The sequence below is a fragment of the Tiliqua scincoides genome, chromosome 7 (assembly GCF_035046505.1).
Source record: "Tiliqua scincoides isolate rTilSci1 chromosome 7, rTilSci1.hap2, whole genome shotgun sequence".
Taxonomy (NCBI): Eukaryota; Metazoa; Chordata; class Lepidosauria; order Squamata; family Scincidae; genus Tiliqua; species Tiliqua scincoides.
In genome coordinates, this window is record NC_089827.1 from 64,487,367 (window position 1) to 64,510,879 (window position 23,513).

Below are 23,513 nucleotides of genomic sequence, written 5' to 3' on the forward strand. Positions count from 1 at the left end.
ATGTACCAAACCAGCATGTTACAGGATCCTGCATTGGTAGAAAAAACATAGTCTAGGTAATCTTCAAAGCCCTTTTGATCAAATAGTTCTACTGAAATGTGCATAAATGGTGTGTGTCTGACTGTAGGAAAATATACCATTTTTAGGTGTAAAAGAAATTTAACTGACAGTTACTAAGAGTACCAAATCAGAGAACTGCAATTATTGCAGGTTAAAAATTGTATGAAATACGGTGTGATTTTATGCACCAATCAATAAGAAGCCTGTTCCAAATAATTAGTGTGATAAAATAACACAACAGAAGGAGGAGGAAATAAAGCTTTTAATGGCAGAAAGAAGAAACTGAGAAAGTCATTATAAAAGTACAGTTTATAGAAGTCAAGCATCTGAAGAAACAGAATTAACAGAGCAGTTCAGAAACAGGAAATTTTATTACAGTTACACATTCAAAAGTTACAATCTCAAATCTTCATATGTATACATATACATTCTCATTAGTACAGGAAACAAGTACAGTATGATTCCATAACACACGAAAGAAGGACAGTCCAGACCCTTCCCCAAAGAATATTTCTATTTGCCTGCGTAGTGTATCACACAAGCAGGACATAAAATGAGGTTGTCCTTAGAACCTTTGCTTGCTTCCCAGCAGCAAATCAAACTAACAGATGTATTTAAAAGAACTCAAAAAAGCCACAGATGAATATAAACCTTTAGTTCTATGAAACACAAATAAAGTAGACAAGCTCAACACAAAATAGATTTCCTTGCTTCACATGGTTTGTCCTGGGTACAACAAATCTCCTTTCTAGTTGCTGGCTAAAAATAAAAATTTCAAACAACTTTATCCTTGTCACCATCATGTTGTTGTAATTAAATGCTAAATTTTAGTCCTGAGTACCAGCAGCGAGGTAGAGAAGGGATACTGGCAGGAGGTCTGGCTCAGTTGGTAGAGCTGCCGCCTTGTATGCCTGAAGATCTGAGGCTGCCAGTTCGAAACAACCGGAAGTACCCGAGAACTGACGACACGCTGATATACTGATGAGCTGGTCCTCGGTGGCAGAGAGGCGTTGCCGTCAAGTGGAGCGTGGGAGGCGAAGGGCCAGAGAGAGGCCAGACTGGGAAGGAATCCAGTTGGAACGAGGAGTTCTATGAAAGACTAGAAATATTCCATTGTAAAAATCCCTACGGGGGTTTAGAACAGCCTGCCTATGTAAACCGCCTTGGATTAAAGTCTGAGGAGAAATCTGACAACCAAAGAAAGGCGGTATATAAATACCTGTATAAATAAATAAATACTGTCCAAGGGTCACACACAGGTGAGAGATTTCTCAGTCAGGTGTACAGGCTTACCCTTAAAGTCAGCTTGCTAAGAGAGACATCTTTTTTTGTTGAATCATATAGACCACCACAGTAGTGAGGCTACAGTACAGACAACTTTCAGAATCTTATTGATATGCACTCATTCTCTGCAGAAGTGCTTTGTCTGTACACTGCCTGCGATACTGAATTTGAAAGAACAGGTGCCAACCCAGTCCTCCATTTCTATCTTTGAAGGTGCACAAAGGATTCTTGGGATGCCTCCACTTGTCAGGCCAGTGCAGGGGCAAGCACTTCCTTTGTATGCCTCTAGGTATTACCAAAATTCTCCTTCGGCTTCCTCAGAAGCTGGCTACTTCCCTTTTTTCATGTGACAAGAAACTCTCTTTTCTGTTGGACTGCTGCAGGGGTGATAAGAACTTATCTGAATCATTAAAGGTGTCCCATTGAGCTATTGCTTGAGGAAAAATAATATGTACTCCATCTTACTGTAGTCAGCAGGTATACGGACAGGAGTAACCAACATTCATTAGTAAAGTGCCTGTAACAGTGAGCCAGCACTGTATGCTGCGGAAACTAGCTACTGCCAAGATAATTTTAACAAGAAATCTATCTTCAGAGGAAAGTCAAGTTACAAAACAAGTGTCTTTATAAATAGACAAAAACTGCAGTGCTGATAAAGCAAATATCCCCCATCCCTCATTTTACTGCAAACTGGGAAAGTAATTTCATGATCGAGAAAGGCAGGTCTTAAACGTGAGCACTGAGTTTGAGGCACTAGAGAAGGAGAAAGAACAAATGAAAGGGTGAACCAGAATATGTCAAGTGGTAAATGGAGAAACCTAAGTATGCAGGTCTGCTGTGTTTATCTGTGGGTTAGGAAAATGTGAATTTAACTCATTGCAGGGTTGGGGATGCTGATAAGGCACTTCTGGCTTTTGCAAAAACCAAAAATGCCTTTCCGGCACTCCACAGGACTTTCTGAGGTCTGCAGAGGCTATGCATGGTCTTGGCGGGCCTCAGAACACCTCCAGACATGACCAGCAAAGTTGTGTTCAGAGATCATACTGGATCAGATTCACTTATCAACAGGTTTCAGTATCCATGGGGCATCTGGGAATGGATTCCCCATGGATACCAAGCTCCAACTAACTGAATACAAGCTGTATTCCAGAAAACAACCACAGAAAAACTTTGGAATCAGTGCCTCAAGGTGATTATCACCTTGACACAAGCCACGCAGCTCTGCATCCACCTGTAATTTGGATATACTGCTTACTTTACAGGGCTCTTATAAAGGTTACTGAGATAAAGTGAAGCATTTTGAGCATTCAGAATAGAGCTCAAAATACTATTTCCATTAACAGAGGTACATTTGTGGATGGACAAGCCAATGCAGTCAGTCAGTGAAGCAAAAGACTGTCAAAGGCCCAAAGGAAACTCAAAACTCCCATTGAACTCTTACAGGACAGGGAAGAAACCTTGCCGGTACATAGGAAAAAAACAGCAAGTGCTTTGTGAACTGACTGTGACAAATATAACTAAGATATTTTTTAAAATGTAAATGTAAATTTTGAAAGAATTTGTGGAATTCCTGAACCACAAACGTCAGGCTCCTGGAACAAAATGGTACTGTTTGGGTGTTTGGGTTAGATTTTTGTTTGGAATCTAGATAAGTAGATCAGATCTGTCATTCTCGTACATACAAACTTATCCATGAATTCAACTTCTATGTCTCAAGTGAAGAACCTAGTGAAGGTAATGAATATGAAGTGGAAACAGCATACTAAAGTCATTGTTACATCTAGTTAAATGAAAATTACACTATTTTACAATAATTATAAAACAGATGGTAGCCTACAGGTTGTACTTAAGTGCTGTTTGCAGAAGCAGCTCCACTGGCACAAAAGGGAAGGGATGATTTCACCCAATCTGCCTTTCCCTCTGCAGTTCTCTGGCTCCTTCCATGGCCATCCAATGGCACTAGATACTGCCTGCTGATTACTGCATTACTTCTTGAGATTCTTACAAAAGAATGCTCTTAAATAAGAATCACTCTGGATCACTTAAACACAAATTATTTACACCTCAGCTATGAAGGGATCCTGAATAAATGCTCTCTGTAAATTTACCACACACAGACTGTACAGAATGTGATAAAAATAAGAGCAAGCCATGCAAGACTTAAGTCAGTTCAACTCAGCCCTGCATAATATTGCCTCTGAGTTTCAAAAAAAGCTTATTCATAACATAGAAGCTGGCCATGTGAAAGACTGTGCACAAGCACTTCTAATGCAAGAACTGGCTTACTTAAAAGTACACAGTGAGTACTAAGCACAATTTATCATGACCCCATTTGACATTACTTTATAATATTAGTAGAAAGCCAGGCAGTTACTGACCTTGTCCATTACTGATACAAAACAGCTATCATCTGGTCTACTTTTAAAATTGGGCATTGTTTGTAACATACATAGTCTTATGTTATAGCTTTTCATTCTGTCACTGTTTTATAAATAAGGAAAGCATCATTCAGCAAAAATGTCTGATAGGCTTCTGACAGTATTCAACAATGTTAGAATATACAATAACTGTTAGCTGTGTCTCCACTGCAAGATATTCCAGTTTTGTGACTACAGGTCTCTCTAGGATAAGCCCCTCTGAATGGAATGCAGCCCATCAGATAAAGCCCATCTTTTATGTTCTCCGAGAGAGCCAAAAACTGGCTTTTTGGAGTGGGCAGAGAGAGTGATATTATCAAGTACCTAGTGTGCCACAGGAAATTTTGGTCAACAGACTACCCATTTCCCAAGTCCTGTGACTTTAGTCTTCCAGTCACTCTGGTCATTTGCTCCCTATCTCAGGACCTGCTATCTAAAAGCACTTACTCTTCTGTGTACAGTTGTACTGGATTAATGAGGCAACTACCTTGGGATGCATATGCAGAATGTGTTTCATCTAAATACACTTGTGTTCAGTTCTTCAACAGTAGTGCTGTTGGATATTCACATACTGAGCTACCACATCACACACACATTTTGACAGTGTTAAGTTGAACAGAAAAGGACTCTCTTCAAAGCACGAAATTGGTAGACATGGTATGCTGGGAAACAATGTTTCCCACATGCTTTTAGGTAACAGGCATTTACAGGTGCCTTAAATGATCCTTGGGAAACGGTCATGTCCTAAAAATCTAAGCAAATACATGACATTTTGTCATGAGGGATCCTTTATCTATCCCCTTATTGAGGGAAAACGTATCTCATGATGACAAACGTTGTGTGTGTTTTTGTTAGTAGTACAACACCCTCAACTTAACGGACCTTAGCGTATTATAGCTGATCTTGCTTCAGTTCCAAGTGAATTTCCTGCTAAAATGTTTAATACAGAACCACGATTTAACATGGTAAAATGTTGCAGGTTGTAAGGCTGCACTCCTCATGTGATACCTCATGAGCTGCCTAGTGCCACCACCTTCAGAACCCTTAGCTTTAGAGCAGGGCATATAAGAGGAATTTTATCAGGGGGTACAAAGTTTCTTCTGGGCCCCTTCCCAAAGGGATAGGGGGCAATGGAAGCAGGCAAACCGGGGGTGGGCAAAATAGGGTAGGGAGAGGTTGCTGACATCCACAATAGTCTTTGGAGCCCAGGACTACTAGGCGTCTTGATGCAGAGCCCAGGTCTACCTGACTATGCAGCATTGGCAGCTAGATAAAGTAATATTGAAAACACTCCTAAGTCTCTCTAAAATCTTTGAAATGTAGAAAATCCATTGCAGAAAAATAGCATCATCATATTTAGGCTCACACTACAATGGACCAAAATGAACTTCTGCAGCAGTTGTAGCCCCACAGCTAGGTCCCTGAGCTTCTATACACTCCTTCTTGGTTATGGGATCCACAAGCTAAAGAGCTACTGTGGCAAGCCAGTTTCCTCCCAGATTTGACACTGTGTTAAGGAAGGTCATGGATGTATTCCTGGGCCTGGTGTGCACGACTTCTAGCAGCAAATACTGTATGTACCTGGTTGTGCCCCAGCATCATGCACAGGCAGAGGGTTCAGGTGAGATAGGAAATGGTCAGATCCCAGAAACTTTCTGGGCCCCCTCCTTTGGCTCCTGGGTCCCCTTTCCGACCCTGGGCCAGGGTACAAATTACCCCCTTTACCCCCCCTCTCCTAGGCCCTGCTTTAGGCCTAAAGCAGGCCTTTAGGAAGCTAAAGCAATTCACTTTTTAATTTAATTAGGCAGAAAGTACAAAAGCAAGGTATATGAAAATGTACTTGTAGATCAGACTGAAAATGAAACAGGAATCTGAGTTACCTTTGACAGCGTAACTCCCAGAGCGTGCGGCCGAATGCAAAAAGGAACACAAGAACTGAAACAGAACATTGCCAAATCTCAATTATTTTCCACTGAAGAAAGAGAATGAATGTAAGAAATACCAGAGGGTGGACAGTCCAGGTATCTTCCCCTGCTTACAAAAGGGGGACAGAGTATCATAAGAGGCAATTTGGGAGTACTGAGAGTGCAGAGAAATCACTATAAACACATTAAAGATTCAACAGGTCCAGAAGTTAAGAACATACGGCAAAATAGATTTTTGCTTTGTTACCACTTGCTAGTAGCTTTGTATTAGGCTGGATAAGAACCCCAGGACACATCAGCAATGGCTTTCATTTTTAAAAATTAAACATGTCTTAGGCTGGGAGTGGGATGAAACAATGGATCAGCAAAAGCCCAGGTTATTAAATGATATAAAGCAAAATGAGGGAATGAGCTGGTAGATGCAGACACATGGTATTGTTTATGTTGTAAGAGAACCATTTCAAGTCAAATTATAGTTAATGATTAATATTGCTATTAATCAACACTTAAATGAAAAATTAGACAATTTTCTCTCCCTTTTAGGAAAGAGACTTATAAATAAATAAACATATTAAAAGAAACACAGTACCTGTAGGAACCATACTATATACCTGGAGTCTGATTTATACTTGCATGTGCATATATTATCAAAAAGACGAGTCAAGCATGATTTTAATGATAGCATGATTTTAAAAGGACAAGTGTCTTCACCATCTTTTCAGTGTCTTTGCAACTGTTTCTCTAGGTTTCCTGCTAGCTTCCTAGGATGTTCAAATAGGCAAGGAAAAACTTAAGTATAACCCATTACTTTTCACAGTCATTGACATCACCTCTGTGTTTTTCAAAAAAGAGTTCATTTTCCTGTACTTTTCCCTCTTCCTCCTCCTCCTCCTCATCTCCAAATGTTTGCTCTTGCATGGTTGTAAATGTGAGTGACCTGGCAGCAACCTGTGCTGCTAGACCAGATGTGAATCCGAAATCTGTTCCTATGTGCAGTTCAGCCAGTCTTTGCTCAAAGGAGGATTTTAATGCATCTTGCTCAGGTGGCTGCTTCACATTCATTCCATCCATGCCAGATGGCTCAGACTCTTCTCCTTCTCCGTTGCACTGGTAACATGTTCTTTTTTCAATTTCTGGTGAGACACCACTAGCAGCAATGTCATTTTGACTCACACCTGGCCCATCAGATAAGTATTCCGTCCTACCTCTGTCATCATCAGTGGACTGCACTTTTTCAACAGAGACTCTCTCTTCCAAATGATCATCATTTCCGCTATGGTCTTTTCTGTCCAAGTCTGAACTGTTAGGCAATCCCGAAACATTTATGGGTTCCTTGGATTCTACAGTAGACAATGGTTTCACTGCAGCTTAACAAGGAAAAAAGATGAATTAACAGATAAAAATAACTTGCAATATAATGGCTTTTCTATAAAATTTAAAGGCTAACAGTCCTAGGCATGTCTACTCAGAAGTAAGTCCCACTGTATTCAGTACGTACAACATTTTAAATAGCACTGTTTGTTTCTGGTGAGTAAGATACGATTACACCCCAAGTCTTACTGAACACAATAGGTTTACCTCTGAGTAAAAGTAACACCATTTTCAAACACCTCAAAGCAATGAAAATCATGAATTCTATGTGTCTGGAATTTCTATGGAATTAAAAATGTGTTTATATGCATACAACATTGTCCTTACGCTGACCCATCAGACAGTTCCTTTTCACCTTTATTTCATATTCCCTCTCAGTTTAGCTCAGTTATATTGATTATACAATAAATCAAAATGGTTGTGCTTTAACCTGAAGGAAAAAGAAAGGAGAGACACTGAAGGCCCAATCCTATCCACCAATTTTCCAGTGCTGGTGCTGATGTGTCAGTGGGGTGTGTGCTGCATCCTGTGGTGGAGGGGCAGTGACCGGGACCCTTTCAAGGTATGGAAACATGTATTCCCATACTATGAAGCTACATTGTAGCTACACCATAGCTGGAAAGTCTGATAGGATTGGGCCCTGAGTCACCTAAATACTTGATTTTGAGAAGAACTAACTCAAAATAGATATTTGCATGTTGGAATTCAAGATATGAAGGGTTGATGCAACATGCTACAAACAGGTTAAAAGTGAATTATTCTTCCAGTCTCAATTACCATTTTCCTGGTCAGGAAAGACAGTGCACTGTGCTACTTGCACGTCCCTGAGGCAGGCTCCCTACAGTTATGGGGAGGGGACGAAGCTGGCCCAGTTGCAGAAGGGATGCTGTCCTTGAGAATTAGTCTCAGAGCAGGTCAGTGCTAACAGGATGGAGAGAAGGGAGTCAACACACACCTGGATCCTTGTCCTGGAATCAGTCTTGCAGCTGGATTGGTAGAAGTGAAAGCAGCTGGGATTCTTTGGCTCCTGCTCGTCATAGACTAGGATTTTTGCATTTCTTATTGCAGACTGGGCAGGCACTGTCTTCCTCCCTCTGAGCATAGCAAGAGGGAGACAAACTCTCTCAGTTAACATGGTGTTGGGGTGTTCCTGCTCAACCAACACTGTCATTTGCTTGGAAGCAGCAGAGAAATGTGTCAAGTTCCCTTGCCTGGAGTATTCAAAGAGAAATGCTCTGAGCCTGCAGGCAGCTCCAGAGAAGCACATTATGCTTGGGATTTTAGAGCAATGGCAGAGACTCATATTAAACTTTATTTGGCCCTGAAGAATTGTAGAAGCCCTGAAGAATTGTAAAAACAGCCTTCTTTAGGCACAGATTAAATGGCGGGATCAAATTATCTAGTATTAGAGCATATTTTGAGACTGGCAGCAATCAATTATTCAATTTTAGATAGAACAATGGCAGAACAGGAAAAGCTCAAGCTCCTGCTTCTTAACTTATGATGGTCTGACAAAAAAAAAAGATTAAACTGGAAGGCTACAATCTAATATCAATGATTGTTCTTTCATCAACATGGCATAAAATGGACAACTCAGGTCAGTCCACATCTATTACCACTACCATATGTTGTTTATTCTCTTCTCCAGAACTGTTAGGCGATATTGGTATCAATTTCAGAGCTGTTGAAAGATACTGGGTTACATCCAGAATTACTCTTCCTCCAAAGCAAGCTATTCTGGATGTTAACCAACAATATTTTGGCATTTTGCAAAGTGGTGTATCAAATGGAAGTAGACGAATGTGATTTCAATAGTTCTAGATCAGGGGTGTCCAAACATTTTGGCAGGAGGGCCACATCATCTTTCTGACACTCTCCCACTCTCTGTTGGGGGCCGGAAAAAATTAATTTACATTTAAAATTTGAATAAATTTACATAAATTAGTAGAGATGGAACTTATATGAATGAAGGTCTTGTGATAGCTCAAGGCCTACAAAAGGCCTTGCGCAAAGCAAGGCAGGCCTTTCCCTTGCTGCCACTGCTACTTCACAGATGTAAAACAGCAATGCGGGCCGCATTGGGGGACCTCAAGGGCCGCAAATGGCCCCTGGGCCGGGAGTTTGGGTACCCCTGTTCTAGATTAAAAGTGCTGTGGGAAACTTGATCAAAAAATGTAGAGGTTAATTTTCAGCTGAAGAATTAACATTTCTTGGGTTAAAGGATCTGATAAAGTATATGTTATTTGGTATATGGATACAGACAAGAAAAACAATGGAAATGGAAATGGTGCAAAAGAGAGCGACTAAGATGATTACGGGGCTGGGGCAAATTCCTTACGAGGAAAGGCTACGGCGTTTGGGCCTCTTCAGCCTAGAAAAGAGATGCCTGAGGGGGGACATGATTGAGACATACAAAATTATGCAGGGAATGGACAGAGTGGATAGGGAGATGCTCTTTACACTCTCACATAACACCAGAACCAGGGGACATCCACTAAAATTGAGTGTTGGGAGAGTTAGGACAGACAAAAGAAAATATTTCTTTACTCAGTGTGTGGTTGGTCTGTGGAACTCCTTGCCACAGGATGTGGTGACGGCATCTGGCCTGGACGCCTTTAAAAGGGGATTGGACAAGTTTCTGGAGGAAAAATCCATTACGGGGTACAAGCCATGATGTGTATGTGCAACCTCCTGATTTTAGAAATGGGCTATGTCAGAAGGCCAGATGCAAGGGAAGGCACCAGGATGAGGTCTCTTGTTATCTGGTGTGCTTCCTGGGGCATTTGGTGGGCCGCTGTGAGATACAGGAAGCTGGACTAGATGGGCCTATGGCCTGATCCAGTGGGGCTGTTCTTATGTCAACAAATTTTGAACACAAACGAGAAATGAACCTTGAAGAAATTATTGTAATTAAGATTTTGCTGTGGAATAATCTTGCAAAAAACCCACCAAACACACACAGAAACCAGCTTAATATAAAAAAGAACCCCATAAAATTATTTAATATAATACCTGCATGATTGAAACACATATATGATATACACAATAATTGAAGGTAAGTAGACATGCGTTCCTCTTCTCTCTCACAGGGGTACATTGCAGAGCATTCAATCACACTCCCTACAAAGGACTCAAGGCTAGAACTTTAGTATATATAAAGACTTTATTGATACTTCCCCACACAACACCTGCTGGCTCTTCTCCTTTTCCAGGGGTTCCCTTGCTTGCCCTCTCCCTGTTTCTGCCTCCAACATCAGAGTCAAAGGTTCTATCCTAGTTTTAGCTTTTAGAAGCCCATCCCAGTAAATGGCTAGACTGCTCCACCCCTGGATATGTTATCACCCAGGAAACCTCCCTCTGGAGTTTTAATACCACTTCCTATTTGATTTGGAGACATGATAGAGTCTCCCTGGATTGACTAACCTTCTGGCAGACTGATAGCAGAGTTGCCCTCTTCCCCTCCTTCATGCTGTCTCCTTGTCCTCAGCTCTTCCTTCACCCAGTCAATTTACTCTGTCCTTCTTCCATTCTCTCCAATGTTTCCTCCTTCTGCTCTACCTTTTCCCCATTTCTGTCCTTCCTACTTTCAGCACAAACCCCTCCACTTTTACAGGCCAAGCCACCCTTTCAGTCTCAGCATTCCTTTCCATTTCACTTGACCATTGTGACATTCTGTTAGACAGTTGGGCACCGCAAGCCTTTTTGGGGGGATGTAGCAGAAGCCAGATCACAAGGCCTCCAAATTGAGGTAAATCTTAGCCATAATTGGCTATGATGTTTCTAATACCTTAACACAGGGCTTTTCAAACTGCTGCGTCATGATGCCTCAGCCTGAGGACCCTGGCCACTTAAGGAGTGGGGGCAGAGCGGAGGCAGCGACGCTATCTCCAGGACCGCATTGCTAAGGGGGCTGCAGGGACTGGCATGTACTCACCAGCAGCCTCCCGGGGGTGCGGGGAGCCCTGTGCAACCTTCTGCAGGGCTCCCCGAAGCTTAAAAAGTGAAAGCAGAGTGATCGAGCTCCACTTCCGGTTTTGTGGAGGCGGAGCGCAATTGCTCCGCTTTCGCTTTCTAAGCCTTGGGGAATCCTGCAGACGGTCGCGCAGGGCTCTCCGTACCCCCGGGAGGCTGCTGGTGAGTACATGCCAGTCCCTGCAGCCCCCTTAGCAACACAATCCTGGGGATCGCATCACTGCCTCCCCCTGCCCCCGCAAGGACTTACTGCGGCTCAAACGCTCCTAGAGAGTTTAAGAACCACTGCCTTAACAGGCTGCTTCTTGGATGTTTGAAAGAACGTCTTCTGAAATATGACAGCTTTCCTTGTCTTCTGCTAGAATTTGTACCACGACAATATGAAAATCACTGCAACCATTTCATTGGCTTATTTCCTTTCATTTTAAACATTACTCGTGGAAATGGGGCCTTACATAATTAGAAGCGCCTTCTACTCATGCAAGTGCAGGTTCTGATCCAAATCACCATGTAGTTACTACTCAATGGAAGAACATACCCTATCCCTGCTATACCTCCCAACCACCACTGTCCCACCTAATGTTCCTGGCTATAAAGTCCTAAACAGCCTCTCTCCTTCTAACAGCATGGGTCAAAGTCTCATCACCTTCTGTTGACAAAAAAAAAACACTAAAATCGTATGGCAAATAAGGACCACAGAGTTCAAAGGCATGAGTCCTGATAATTGAAAATAAGCACTATCTACCATAAAATGATAGCTATATACAGATTGCCCAAAATTAAGAGGAAACAATAATGCTTACCATGATCACTAAATAGGAGTTGCTTCCATTTCTGCCTTTCTGCCTCTGAAGCTTTAAATCCCAATACAGATTTTAGTTCCTGAAGTACTCTCTTAGATTCCTCTCTTTCACGTTTCTGTCTCTCTTTATCTTCCAGGGAAAAGTAGAAGTAGTCATCTCTATTAAATTCGTGGCCTATATCTGTATCATCAACATATGCTTCAAGTTCCTGAGGAAAAAAGGCAAAAGTACTTTGTTGAACTGGCATATTACCCAAATCCTACAAAACATTGATATTCCTGATTGCCACTTATTGACTGAACCGTCCTGTGCATGTTTAGTCAGAAGTAAATACCATGTGTTCAATAGGGCTTACTTCCAGGATTGCAGTCTTAGGGCCCAATCCTATCCAACTTTCTAGCACCAGTGCAGCCGCAATGCAGTCTTGAGGTAAAAGAGCAAATGTTTCCATACCTTGAGAAGGTCTCTGTTATTGCCCCACCACCACAGAATGCAGCACATGCCCCATTGGCGCGGCTGCACTGGCACTTGAAAACTGGATAGGATTGGACCCTTAGATGGCAAAATTGGGATCCAGAATGCAGTCAGAAGGCAACATTCCAAACATTGGAAAAGTCCTCTGACATTTAAAGACAAGGCAATTGATTCTGTTTTAGATTTATACTATGCAAAAAAAAAAAATGTGGTCAAAAAAACTAACCAGAATGATTAGAATTATCATATAGATACTGGAAAATAATCACTCACTTTCTTTAATTATTTATAGACTGAAAATTATATTCAACCACTAGTATTAAAGGGCAAAGTGAACTGAAAGCTCATTTTCCTTTATCTGGCACTGGGATTAAACACTGTTCTCGGCAATGTCTGTTGCCACAAGATCAGGATACTGTATACCCAATAAGCTCACTTAAAGACTCCCACATGCTGAATTGTTCATGGGTGCTTTTAATATGCTACTACAGCAGTAATTATTTCCTTTGTCATTACGAGTGGGGAAAGAAAACCTTTACTGTACCATTTTCTGGCAAAAAAAGACAGCAAGTCACAAGAAGTATCAGTTTATGATGGTTTATTTATTAGATCTTCCCTCCTTAAAGGGAGGATCTGACCACTATATCACTTGCATTCTACAATTATCAGCCCTTCCCACATCAAACATGTCAGGCAGAAGGTTATGCTAGAATCCTAGGTTATTTTCTCAAAGCAACCCATTCCTCAAAAAATTAACTAGTTTGAGGATGCATTTTAAAAACAGTTCTCTCAAATAAACATAAAATACACTAACAAAGAAAGCCTGCTATCTCCCTTACTTGCAGAAGTTTTAAATGATGTCAAATCTAAGTTCAAAGCTCTGCCATGTGGTACAATGCAAGCACTATAGAGTCTGTCAATAAATTACTGATTCCCTTTCCTCAAATGGGAAAGCTTCGCAGATAAAGCTTTCATTTACTATTATTTATTTAAAAGATTTTTTTAAACTTTACTGCTGTGCAAGAAAATGTGTGAGAAAAATATTCACAATGTAATAACCAGGGATTATTCTTCCAATATTCTATCTATATTTACCTGCTCTTCAGGGATTGGGTCTTTGTCCTCTATGTGCATGGCAGGCTGTAGAAAAGGTAGCACAGTACAATGCTTGTTCTCACATGATGGTTCAGGCTTGCCTGGAGGCAGGAGAATAAAAAGCGGAGAAAGTAGGCGTCAATGTTAAAAACAATCACCTTCAAATAGTTTCATAAGGTGACATGCTGATCATACTTTATTCATCACCTAAATTTTGTCTGTCCCTCCCCTTGATAAGATGCCTTTTCCAGGTTTTTCCATAATTGGCTCAGGATTAGGATGCACCAATGAGACTTCCCAATCCACTTTTGGAAAAGAATCATGTCCTAATGCTAATAAGCTGAAGGTGGGTGCTTTTCACTGCAATAGAAATCAATATACAATGGCAGGCTATCCTTGCTCAGCTATGAGATTCATGGGGTCAACTTGAGTCAACTTCTGTCTAATACTACTTAGCTGGATATTTCTGCGGCTAAACGCTACACTGAGCTCTTGGAAGAAGAGTACAATAAAGAGCACCTCTTTTCATTTGCAGTCATGATGGAAAGCAACTTTCCTGAGGTATATTAAAAAAAAATACAGTTGCATTGTCATGATTAAAACTATAACACATACATTCAGATGTACCATGCAGTTGTTCTGTGGAGCTGAAATTCAGTTGCCTTCATTACAAGGCCAGCACTGGGTACACCACTGGCTACAGAACAAACTCCTAAATAACTAGCCACATGTTTGATCTTTCATCAGCCAATCTTCTCAAGTCTCAAATAATTTATTTTATTGGATGAGTAAAAAGCAAGTGTTTATAATGTAATGCCGCTGGAGGGAGCAAAGCTTGTGCAAGATTCCAATTCCTCAGGGAGAGAAATATTACTCTATAGCCTCCCGGGTAATGAAATATTACTTTAATTCATCATGACTAATGGACTATATACCGGGAAATAAGCTGACTGCTATAAAATGAAGATGAACATATGAAATTTAATATCTGTAGAAAATAGGTTGGGCACCATGGTCCAAGGTGAACCATTCAAAACAGGCGCAAGACATAATATTTCATTAATCAGAAGCGTGTAACACCAACACCACTGTGCCTCCTGGCTAAGTTAAATCTCAATCATCATCTAACAAATGCCTAGTAAGATTGGGTAATTGACTGTATATTATTTGACGGTAAGTGGTAGCCTTGAAATACTTCATGAAGCCAAGAATACCTTTACATCACAGTGCAATCCAATAGCAATGTCAAAACTGAGGGTGCTTTGCACACAGACTGCAGGAGTCTGAGTATGCACAGAAGATTGCTTTGCAAATCTCTCCCTTCGCAAGCATGGAATTTCTGAAATGCTCATCACACATGTTATGAATTGTAAAGACAACATACCTTTTTTAACTGGATTTCTCCGAACCATTTTTTCCACCTGAGAAATGGCTTCTTCCCAGCAGCTATTGCTAGCTTGCATATGAGGCTGAATCAGATTCAGTTTTTTCTCTACAATTTGGTAGGCCTCCAAAATTTGTCCTTGGCTTTCCTTGGAACCAACAAACTTCTCAAGTTCATCCTCAAGAATTATCACCCTGGACAAGAGAAAAATGATCTTATCAGTACCTGAATAAAACATTTTATTAACTTCTTTGATCATTTATGTTTCCCCCCAGTTTTTAGTCTGTATGTATACTCATTGCTTCATGTTCTGTTCTTAATGAGCATTTGGCCATGAAGAGTTAGTGATTTGAAATTGTAAGCTCACAATCTGTCCACTAATTATTAGTCTACTGAGAAAGTAGAAGAGCCAGCCAGGGCCATGCTCATTTTTCTAATAGAAATTAGGAGAGAGTGAAGTTGCTAGCATGCCTCTAGTATGCTAGAAATGCGGTTCATTAAAGAACGGAAGGAAATTGTGTTGAAGGTACTTCAGGGTGTTGCCTCAATGTTTCATCATTGCCTTATAATTATTAAAGTTACCTTAAAGTTATAAACTTCTGTATAATACTTTTAAAAGTTTGAGAATGGATGACTCCTTTTGCCCAAGTTCAAAAACCCCTTCTCTACCCCCTCCCTTATTTGCCGTACAAGATGGCTGCACCCAGTTGTTCCCTTACAAAAAACCTAATAGGATAATGTTATTCATGGAGGAGGCTGTTTTTTCCAGCACTGAGCTTGCAGGAAAGATAGCCAGCATGGCAAATGTGCTAGAACAGGGGTCTCCAAACTTTTTGGCCAGAGGGCTGCATCAAATATCTGGTGTGGTGTGGAGGGCCGGAAAAAAAATTTAAATAATATATAAATTAGAGATGGAACTTAGATGAGTGTATAAATGAATGAATGGGGTCATTCATTCAACCTCTCTGGCCCTCGGAACACCCTCCAGACACAATCAGAGCACAGTTGAGGGTCATTTTCAGTTGAGTGGGCCAGAGACTTTTAGGGGACAAGAGGTCGGCCGCGGGCCAGAAAGAGGCTTGCTGCGGGCTACATCTGGCCCCTGGGCTGGGGTTTGGAGCCCCTGTGCTAGAAGATGAAAAACAAACATGACCCTATCGTGCTGGAAGGAGGGGAAAAACAGCTTTCTAGCATGTCTAGTGCTAGAAGCTGAAAAACAAACGCAGCACAGATGCAGACAGTCTTAGAACCTTAGAAATAACAGCAAGACATGCAACAGAATCTCAAGAGCAGTGGCTGAATGGAGTCAAATTATCTGAGACCACAAGGTCCATTGGATTCTGCCCTAATTGCAGTTTCCCAGACAGTATTCAAGGATCCTCACATAGAGCACACAACACTCAAGTTTTGATGTCACCAAGGTATAACCACTACAGTTGAGTTAGACCAACTTAAGTACAGCTGTAGCTGGTGTGCCTACCAAAGCCAAACAAAGGCCTTTCTTGTCACCACCACCACCTAGCAATCCAGAAGAACCCCCAAATTGCAAACCTGTTCTTGCAAAGAGTTCTTGCAATCCCTTTCAGTTGATGTTCTTGTAATCCCTTTCAGAACAAGTTGATGGTCCAACACCTTCAATGTGGATCTCTGAACCATGAGGATCTTGATTTGTTCCAATTATTTTCAGCTTCTTAACCCACAGTTCATAAGTGCTTCCAGATAACGCTCTAAGACCTCAACCACCTCCCCAAGTATTTGATGGAAAGGGAGTTAGAGCTAGGTGAACTCTGCATTTTGATGACACCCAACTCTAAACTCATGCATGACCTCTCCCAGCAGTTTCATTTTTGGAGTCTTTTCAGTTTGCCCAACGTGGCTTATTAAAGCTCTGTGGAGAGGCTAGCAGAGGAAGCACTGCCTCAGTGAGCAATATTACCAAGCCTTGGGAAGTTGGCAGAGCCTGTCTCTTAGTACGTGTGATGTCAATATGCTGAAAGCAGCTGGGCATGTTCCAAAAGGCAGTGTCATGTAGTGAGGTCCAATGCAGGGGAGGCACAGTGCATGGAGCTACCAGGTGACATCACTCTGTTAGCTGCAGCACCTGTGCAATCACAGCAGAGGCTGACCTGCTACAGGCTCTAGTCTCTTGGAGAGACTTGGCCTGTCTTAGAGAGTCAGAGACTAGAGCTTGCAGCAGTAGCAGCTCACCCTTTTCTGTGATTGCACAAGCACTCAGAATCTGGGTGCAGCATGTGGGCAATCACAGGGAGGCTGTGCTGACAAGACGGGGAGACAGAAGGTGCAATCCTAACCCCTTATGTCAGTGCTTTCCAGTACTGGCATAGTGGTACCAATAGGACATATGTTGCATCCTGCAGTTGGGTGTCACTCACGGAGGCCTCCTCAAAGTAAGGGAATGTCTGTTCCCTTACCTCAGAGCTGCATTGCCCATATGTCAGTGCTGGAAAACACTGACATAAGGGTTAGGATTGCGCCCAGAGTCTCCCTCCCCCCCCTCACCACATGTACCTGCTAATGTCTGTACTTCCACACAGAATTTTCAAACCTCTGCAGTTGAAACAGCCTTCAACAAGTTATAGTCCAGCACTAACTCAATGAGGGACTTGGCTCCAAAATCTGATCCCAAAACATAAGTTATTAGAAAATCAATTCCTACAACTCATATTATTCATACTACTATTCATACTATTGAACTGTAAACTGAACTGTACTGAACAGAGTTAAGCCTAGCAGGAAATTCACACCCAGAAAACAACTTACTCATTCAGCAAGGCCTTTAGATGGAGTTGCAAACTCCGCACAGCGGCATGGAGATGGTTTAGTTCTCTTGATTTCTGTTCGGTTTTGACTGAACGTTCCAAACCAGACTGATGATGAGTTTCAAAGTACCGATAAAACTCATAGCTTCGTTTAAGCTCTTCTAAGCAAGCAGCATGAGCATGAGGCAGACCTTGAGTCACATCAGAAAAAATACAAAGAGGCAAACGTTCTGGAGTAATCAGGGTCTTGGGAGATGCATTAGAGGGTGACAGCAGAAGAACTAACCGCCTGAAGAATTCAGAACTTTGCCCTACCCAAAGCTGAAATAAAACCTGAAAACACAAAAAGAATCATGTCATTGCTTTAAAAGATAACCTAATATTATTTCATTTTCCCCACTTCCCCATACAATGTATTTAAACAGATAAATCTAATTTAGTTTGGTAATGTAATCAGATCACCGTGAACACTGGAAAGACAAAGAAATATTTTAAATAACTTAGGCCCAAATTCTAACCAATTTTCCAGGACTGGCATAGCAGGGCCAATGGGGCATGTGCTGCATCCTGCAGTTGGGTGGCACTCACGGAGGCCTTCTCAAAGTCAGGGAATGTCTGTTCCCTTACCTCAGAGCTGCATTGCCCATATGTCAGTGCTGGAAAGTGGGTTAGGATTGCTCTAAAATATTTAAATGCATTCAGTTACTCTAGATTAAACAGGGTATATAGGTCATCTTATTTCACATTAAGGATTATTCATAACACCTTTACTTGGTTGGTTTTTCTAGAGATTGTCTTCTAGGTTGGTCTTTTGGAGCCAGAGAGCCATCTCATTTGTATACAATTCCTTTAACCCATTTCTGTCCAGCTCACAGGTGTACACAGGATCCCTGTTGCGTAGATACAATGTTGGGCAGAAATGACTTAACCTTAAACCTCAGTCCCTTCAGTAAATTGGGCTATGATGTATAAAAACATAATGATGACAATTCTCTGATTCTACACCAATTTCTTTTAAAAATAAAACTTCCCTTTAACAGCCTGCAGTACATAAGATCAATTCTTGAAAGGGAAGATTTTGATCTAACACAGAGATCACTATTCCAGAGAATTCAATGAGCTCTAGACTGGCTTTTTTCGTGCTCATTCAGTTTTATTCACTTTCATCACACTGTATGTTGCAAGATACCAAGAACGAACCTGAAGTCTAGGTTACCTTAAGTGCAGGCAGGCTGAAGCCATCAGTGAAATTGTGGGCTTCTTCTTCTGATACTTGCTCTTCACTCAGTCCTAGGCCTAGTTCCTTAAAAGGCACCACACAGATGTAGTTTGTCACATTGTCGCTCTCAGAATTCAGTGGGTAGGTTTAGTTAGAGTGAAGGCAGTTAACAAAGAAGCTTTTGTATGGGTAAACATGAGACAAAGAAGTCACCTCTCTAGCAAGTCAGAGGCATCGAAAGTGTTCTATATACAGGAAACAGCGATTTCTTTAGTATTAAAACAAGTTGAAACACAAAATAATAAAGTGAAAACATATACCATTTGCTTAATTAAAATCCTCGTGCAATATGGTGGCTACTTCTGTTCTGTTCCAAAAAAAAAAAAAATCCCCAGCTTATCCTTGTCAGGAAGGTGCTGCTGCCCTCTAATCCTTTCACAGCCCAATCATAACAGGCTGCTGCAGTGTCAGGTATAGTAAAATGCGACACTTTCATGTGCAACCAGGCTGCAGCCCAAAACAGTGAGTGGTGGCTGCCATGCAGCAGCAGTCTCCAAAGATGCCCTGACATTGTTAGGTTGATGCAGGGGCTGGGAAGAACAGGGCTATCAATCAGAACAGGGCAGTTGAATCAGTTTTCAATCCATGAAATGACTTGTCCCCTTATTCCTTGACTTCTAAGTTTGACATTGGTTAAAAGCTAAGTTTGACATTGGTAAAAAGCTATCATTTAATCACCTATATCCACATGCCTACTTTCTCTGTTTCAAAGAGATTCTACAAAGTTAGTGAGGCACAAATTACCTTTGCAGAAGACAAGCTGATTCTCCTCCAGCAGATCTCATTCTTCTTGATGCTTAATTTGATTTTTAATTTTGATTTAAATTTTGACTTTCTGTTAATCCAGAATAGAAAATGAAGCTGTCTGGCCTGCAGTTTCCTGGATTCCTTGTTAAATATTTATTTAGTTACAAATTTGTACCCCACTTTATATCTTCCTAACAGGCATTCAAAATATCAGTATTATATATTTTTGCTACATGTTTTTGTGACAAGAACAGCAATTTCGTATTTAAGTTCCTAAGATCACTTGAACATTTTATTAGCCAAGCAGAATTGTCTTTAAAGAATGTTTCTGAAGCCTAGTAAGAAAAAGCAGTGTGCTTGGACAGGCACACAAAGGAGCAAAATGGCCTTATACTAACCCTAACTCAGACAGGCAACCTGGAAGAATTACAGAGTTAAAAACGAAATGAACTTAAGAAGCAAAGCCGCAATCGCTTTCATTCTTCATTATGATTACCATTTGATTTTTTCCTCCTACATGACCTATTAAAAAGGATATTGTTTCAGCATGTACAAGGTAGCTAGCCTTGAAGCTCTGAAGTTGGCTCTTACTGATCGGTACACAGCTTTCCGAAGACCAATGAGATGCTGACAAGGATGCTGTCCAGTTTTATTAAATGGGCAAGCAGCACTGACCCTGTCAAGCAAACTTGAAAAGTAAAATGTGATACAACTGTACAGATGTCCAAAAACTGAAAAACACAGTATAATCAATGCTATTACCCTCAATAAAAATAAAAATAAACATTTATTACATATTGAAAAACATAAAGATAGGCCCTTCTCTTCTAGATGTAACAATGATAACTTAAAAATTAAAAGGAGTGATGCTAAGTAAGGGTTCTACTCATAATACAGACAATTGTCATATTGCTAGCAATAAAGAATACCATCCTATGCATAATTTTAGTGAAATCCACTATAAAAACTAGAAGAAATACACCTGTTATAAATACACACACAAATGAGCCCCAGGAGTGCTTTTGTATTTATATATACATAGTACAAAATTTATATTCTTTTCTCCTTCATTAGATGTGTGCTTCTTCACAGTGGCGTCACTAGGGTTTGTGACACCTGATATGGGAGGCCAGCACATCACCCCATTATGGACCTCCTCCCATGCAGTGGGCGGGGCAATGCCCCAGGCAGTGGACATGGTGATGCACCACTGCCCAGCCTCACTGGTTTTTGGGTTACAACTTTTATATCCTAGAGATATTTCAATGTGGTATGTTTCCATGCATACTGCATGAAATTACACATCACACGATGGTATTATTAGAAAGTACCAAGATAATAACAATTTGGGCCACTAGTGGTGTCAACCTGCCTTGTTCGTGTCACCTGGTGTGGCCCACACCACACTAGCAATGCTACTGCTTCTTCATAATCCTTTGTAAGCCTGCAGTTCTCTCTTTAAATGGAATTTAAAGAAAAATGGCTTTTTCTACCCTAAAGAAGCTGGCAAAAGCATGAAGTTAGTACATATGGATTGTGGTCTTCTGTTTACTTGTGTGATGCACAAGTTACTGTTGCCCATCATTGCTACAGCTGATTTTGGCACATGTAGTTCAAAACCAGGTCCAAAGCAAACCAAATGTCATATTTGTTCATAGCAGATGCACTCCAAAGTGTGTGCCCACTCAGAAATGTAATCCATGCATGCCATAATTCCACCAGTGACAGGCACACAAGCCCCATGATAAGCAATGGACAGTTCATTCTTCTCTCCAAGCTTTGCCAGCAACCAGCTTTTAGCAGTTTTACTGTCTACCTTTTTAGAGAAATGGACAGGGAAGTACTAGATAAATGGGACACCCAAGAAATGATCACAGCTAAGTTATTTTTGAAACAGTAAGCTTTGCTGCTTCTGGACCACACTATGTCTGCCCAAAAAGATTAAGGATAGTAATCAAAGAGACACTACATCATTCACAGAATGCAGCACCAGCACTAATCTTGCCCAGACCTATAAACACTTATATCTACCTATGATGCCAAATGTATGAACTGCCTAAACACCACATGGGTCATCACATGGTAATGTAAACTGTAGGCAAGAATTAGGAAATAAGACAAAAGCAAAAGGTAGAAAATGGGCCTATGCTACTATTGTCTACTCAATAGGCACACAGGTCCAAATGTTCGGAATACATATGAAGAAGTACTCCAAGTGGGCATTAAAGAAACTTTGTAATTGATAGGCCACCTTTTGAAATAGGTTATATCCTATATTATTGGGAGGAAGCTTAATTGCTGTCTTAAATGCAGAAGACAGGATGTTATACTGAGGAATACTTTTTAGTTTTTCTATATGAAAAGCATCATATTCATTTCAGAAGAGTAAGACATTCTAAAAGTTTGCAACCAAACTGAAAAGCACAGTGTGCACTGATACAGTTCAGGTTATTTCACTAGCAAAAGAAAAGGGGCAGAAGAGCTCATTAAACTAGCAGATTTCTATGAATCTAAGCCAGCAAATTAAAAATCAATTGATTTGAATTTATAAACTCTGTGCAGAGTTCTGTTCACAGACTGGAGTTCTCCCGTTCCCTTTCCCACCTCCCCAAAGGATTCTGAGGGTGAAAAGGCAATCCAGAATGCTTGAGATATGACATAGGGGGCTGCAATAATAATAATAATAGTAAGGGAGAACTCTGCATAATTTGGGGAACCCCTTTAGTTGAAGGAGGCTTCTGCTTGTTGTTCATTATCCTAGACCCAAGCCATTAACTTTTATTTTCACAGTTGGAATTAGACAATTCTATTCACAAAGCTTACTGGCTTAAATTATGGGAAAATCGTTTGGCTCAGGGCTTGTTCAGATTGAAGTGATCACTATGCTGTTTTTGAAGAAGAGTTTAACTACAAGTTTAAATATACAATTGGATGCTTATCGTGCCAAGAATAGACTTGAATTATCTTACAGCATGCCTAAACACTCCAAAAGAGATTCTTGCCAGTTAAGCTGAATTTGGGAGAATTACTTGGTTAGGAAATTTACTTTCTGTAGAATAGATACAAATTTTGGTTTTGCATGTAGCTGCATGCATTGCACTCATAATCTGCAAAGAAAGATCAAAGGTTTTTGTTTCTATGGAAATATATAACAAAAAAGAAACAGCTGATTTTACTGGTTCTTTGCTTTTTCTGTTCTACAAGTAGACACATACATGAAACACTGCAAGAAAAGACAATGTTGGAAGACAACAGAAAAGTACACCAACTTTCACTGTTAACAATTACAGTCCGCCCACATCTTACACACAACAGACTCACATGAATTCAAGTATATGGGACCCTCCCCTCCAAAAAGACAGAGAAAAACACCTAAACAGAGCAGGCAACTCCACCTGCCATTCATTTACTCAGTTTATGCCCTGGAGCAAGCCTAAAATGAGCCTAAAATGCTGCCTTTTGCTCAGACCCTATGAGTCTCTCATATTGTGCATTTAGTTCTTAAAGAGACAGTATGTATTTGACGACTTTAAGGGAGTTTTGGCTATATGTGATTTTTGCTTTATGCACTGACCTTGGAATGTAACTCTCATGTATGATGCTGGCCAACTGTATCCATAATCTATGGTCAGTAAATTTGAAATTAAGTATAAATAACTTTCTAAGCACATGAAGATAGTATATTTTCAATTATGATTTTTAGAAGGGTGAACTATTTGGGGTGGGCAAAAGCCTCCCTTTCTCTGCACTTCATAATATCCAAAGGGTAAGACAGTTTGGTTGCTTTTTTAACTTTCATATGCAATTATGTGTAGTGCAAATTTAAGGGGCATAAAATTTAATTTTGAATACAAAGACAAATAATCTGAAATATCACATTTGATCATAAAATAGCCCCATATGGCTTGGGACCTGGATACAT

At 40.6% G+C, this 23,513-nt stretch overlaps 1 protein-coding gene across 2 annotated transcripts in view; it reads right to left on the bottom strand.

The window, feature by feature from the left end:
* Nucleotides 1-5,491: 5,491 nt before the first annotated feature.
* Nucleotides 5,492-23,513, bottom strand: part of VEZT (vezatin, adherens junctions transmembrane protein) — a 40,344-nt gene continuing 22,322 nt past the window's right edge. The window contains exons 6-12 of one of the 2 annotated variants that reach the window (XM_066633201.1): nucleotides 20,130-20,267; nucleotides 18,782-18,929; nucleotides 17,567-17,898; nucleotides 14,786-14,979; nucleotides 13,402-13,502; nucleotides 11,833-12,040; nucleotides 5,492-7,053 (exon numbers count right to left, since the gene is read on the bottom strand). In XM_066633201.1, the coding sequence (XP_066489298.1) occupies nucleotides 6,491-7,053; nucleotides 11,833-12,040; nucleotides 13,402-13,502; nucleotides 14,786-14,979; nucleotides 17,567-17,898; nucleotides 18,782-18,929; nucleotides 20,130-20,267 (1,684 nt within the window). In that variant the 3' untranslated portion in view covers nucleotides 5,492-6,490. Of the gene's footprint in view, nucleotides 7,054-11,832; nucleotides 12,041-13,401; nucleotides 13,503-14,785; nucleotides 14,980-17,566; nucleotides 17,899-18,781; nucleotides 18,930-20,129; nucleotides 20,280-23,513 lie in introns of both variants that reach the window. The other variant, XM_066633200.1, reaches the window with a different exon arrangement.